Raw genomic sequence first — 1,362 nt, 5'->3', positions numbered from 1 at the left:
AGCCCGTCTCCCTATGTAAGGGAAGGAGGGTAAACACTTCGTCCAGAATCAAGGCCAAATTTTGTCCTCACACAAAGAAGAGCAAAGTTCTATAGTAAAATAGATATGTGTGTAGGTGTGTGTGTATTCAGTCCTTACATACCTACACCACCTCAGTCTTTAGGACAAAGATGTCTCTCATTTGGCCGAGAAGTATCCACGTGGATGGACCCATTGTAAGTTTACTGGGAAAATCAGCTTTTGTTGTGAAAGTAATGATCTAGGTGGAACACATCTTCTTAGATAATAGGGAGAATACATAAATGAAAACAAAGAAACAAACAAACAAAGGAAGTAAAAGCGAAGAGGAACGTTCAGAAAATGAAAATTTCTGCGTTCCCCACTGAAAAGCCATGCTGGGAAAGCCTGTCTTCAGAGAACCTCGGCTCCCGAGTTCACCAGACGCCCAGCCCGGCCAGACCAGCAGCAGCCTCGTCTTCCCCATGGCCCTCCTGCACACTCTGCTCCCCGCCCTGGGGGTGCTCACCTGCGGCCCTGAGGGCTCTCAGGGCTGTGCCCTGCCTCGGAGCCACGCGCTGGTGAGCAGGGAGCACTTCGCGCTTCTGAGCCACGTAAGGAGACTGTCCCCTTTCTTCTGTCTGCAGGACAGAAACGCCTTCAGATTCCCGCGGGAGATGGTGGAGGGCAGCCAGCTGCAGAAGGCCCAGGCTACGCCCGTCCTCCAGGAGCTGCTCCCGCCCACCTTCAACCTCTTCCTCACGGAGCACGCCTCGGCTGCCTGGAGCTCCCCCTGCTGGACCAGCTGCGTTCTGGCCTCCATCGGCGGCTGCCAGACCTGGACACCTGTTTGCTGCGGGCTGTGGGACAGGAAGATTGTGCCCTGGGAATGGACCGCCCGACACTGGCCCTGAAGAGGTACTTCCGGGAAATCTGTCTCCTGGAAGAGAAGAAGTACAGCGACTGCGCCTGGGAAATTGTCAGAGCGGAAATCATGAGATCCTTGTCTTCATCCGCCAACTTCCAAGATAGGTTAGGAATTAGGGAAGGGACCTGGGGTCATCTTGAAATGACTCTCACGGACAAATTTGCCATATCCCGCCCCGCACCTACGTCTGGTCACCACTGCAAGGGGCTCTCATTTCTGCCTTAGTAGAGAAGTTATTGAATTTAATTCAGCAAATATTTCGTGAATAGTATGAAGCAAGAATATGTTAAAAAGGGGCACCTGGGTGGCTCAGTCATTAAGCGTCTGCCTTCGGCTCGGGTCATGATCCCAGGGTTCTGGGATTGAGCCCCGCCATCGGGCTCCCTGCTCGGCGGGAAGCCTGCTTCGCCCTCTCCCACCCTCCCCTGCTTGTGTTT

General features: G+C 53.7%; 1 protein-coding gene across 1 annotated transcript; it reads left to right on the top strand.

Annotated features, from left to right (window-relative positions):
• The first annotated feature begins 471 nt into the window (after nucleotides 1–471).
• On the top strand, nucleotides 472–1,150 carry LOC102728156 (interferon omega-2-like). The gene is given in 2 exon segments (XM_031041517.2): nucleotides 472–786; nucleotides 789–1,150. Coding segments are annotated over 2 exon segments (666 nt in total). The 5' UTR covers nucleotides 472–482.
• The last annotated feature ends 212 nt before the right edge of the window (nucleotides 1,151–1,362 follow it).

The sequence above is a fragment of the Leptonychotes weddellii genome, chromosome 14 (assembly GCF_054177405.1).
Source record: "Leptonychotes weddellii isolate Sample4059 chromosome 14, ASM5417740v2, whole genome shotgun sequence".
Lineage (NCBI taxonomy): Eukaryota > Metazoa > Chordata > Mammalia > Carnivora > Phocidae > Leptonychotes > Leptonychotes weddellii.
The sequence above is the reverse complement of the archived record's forward strand: the minus strand, read 5'-3'. Positions and strand labels throughout refer to the sequence as shown.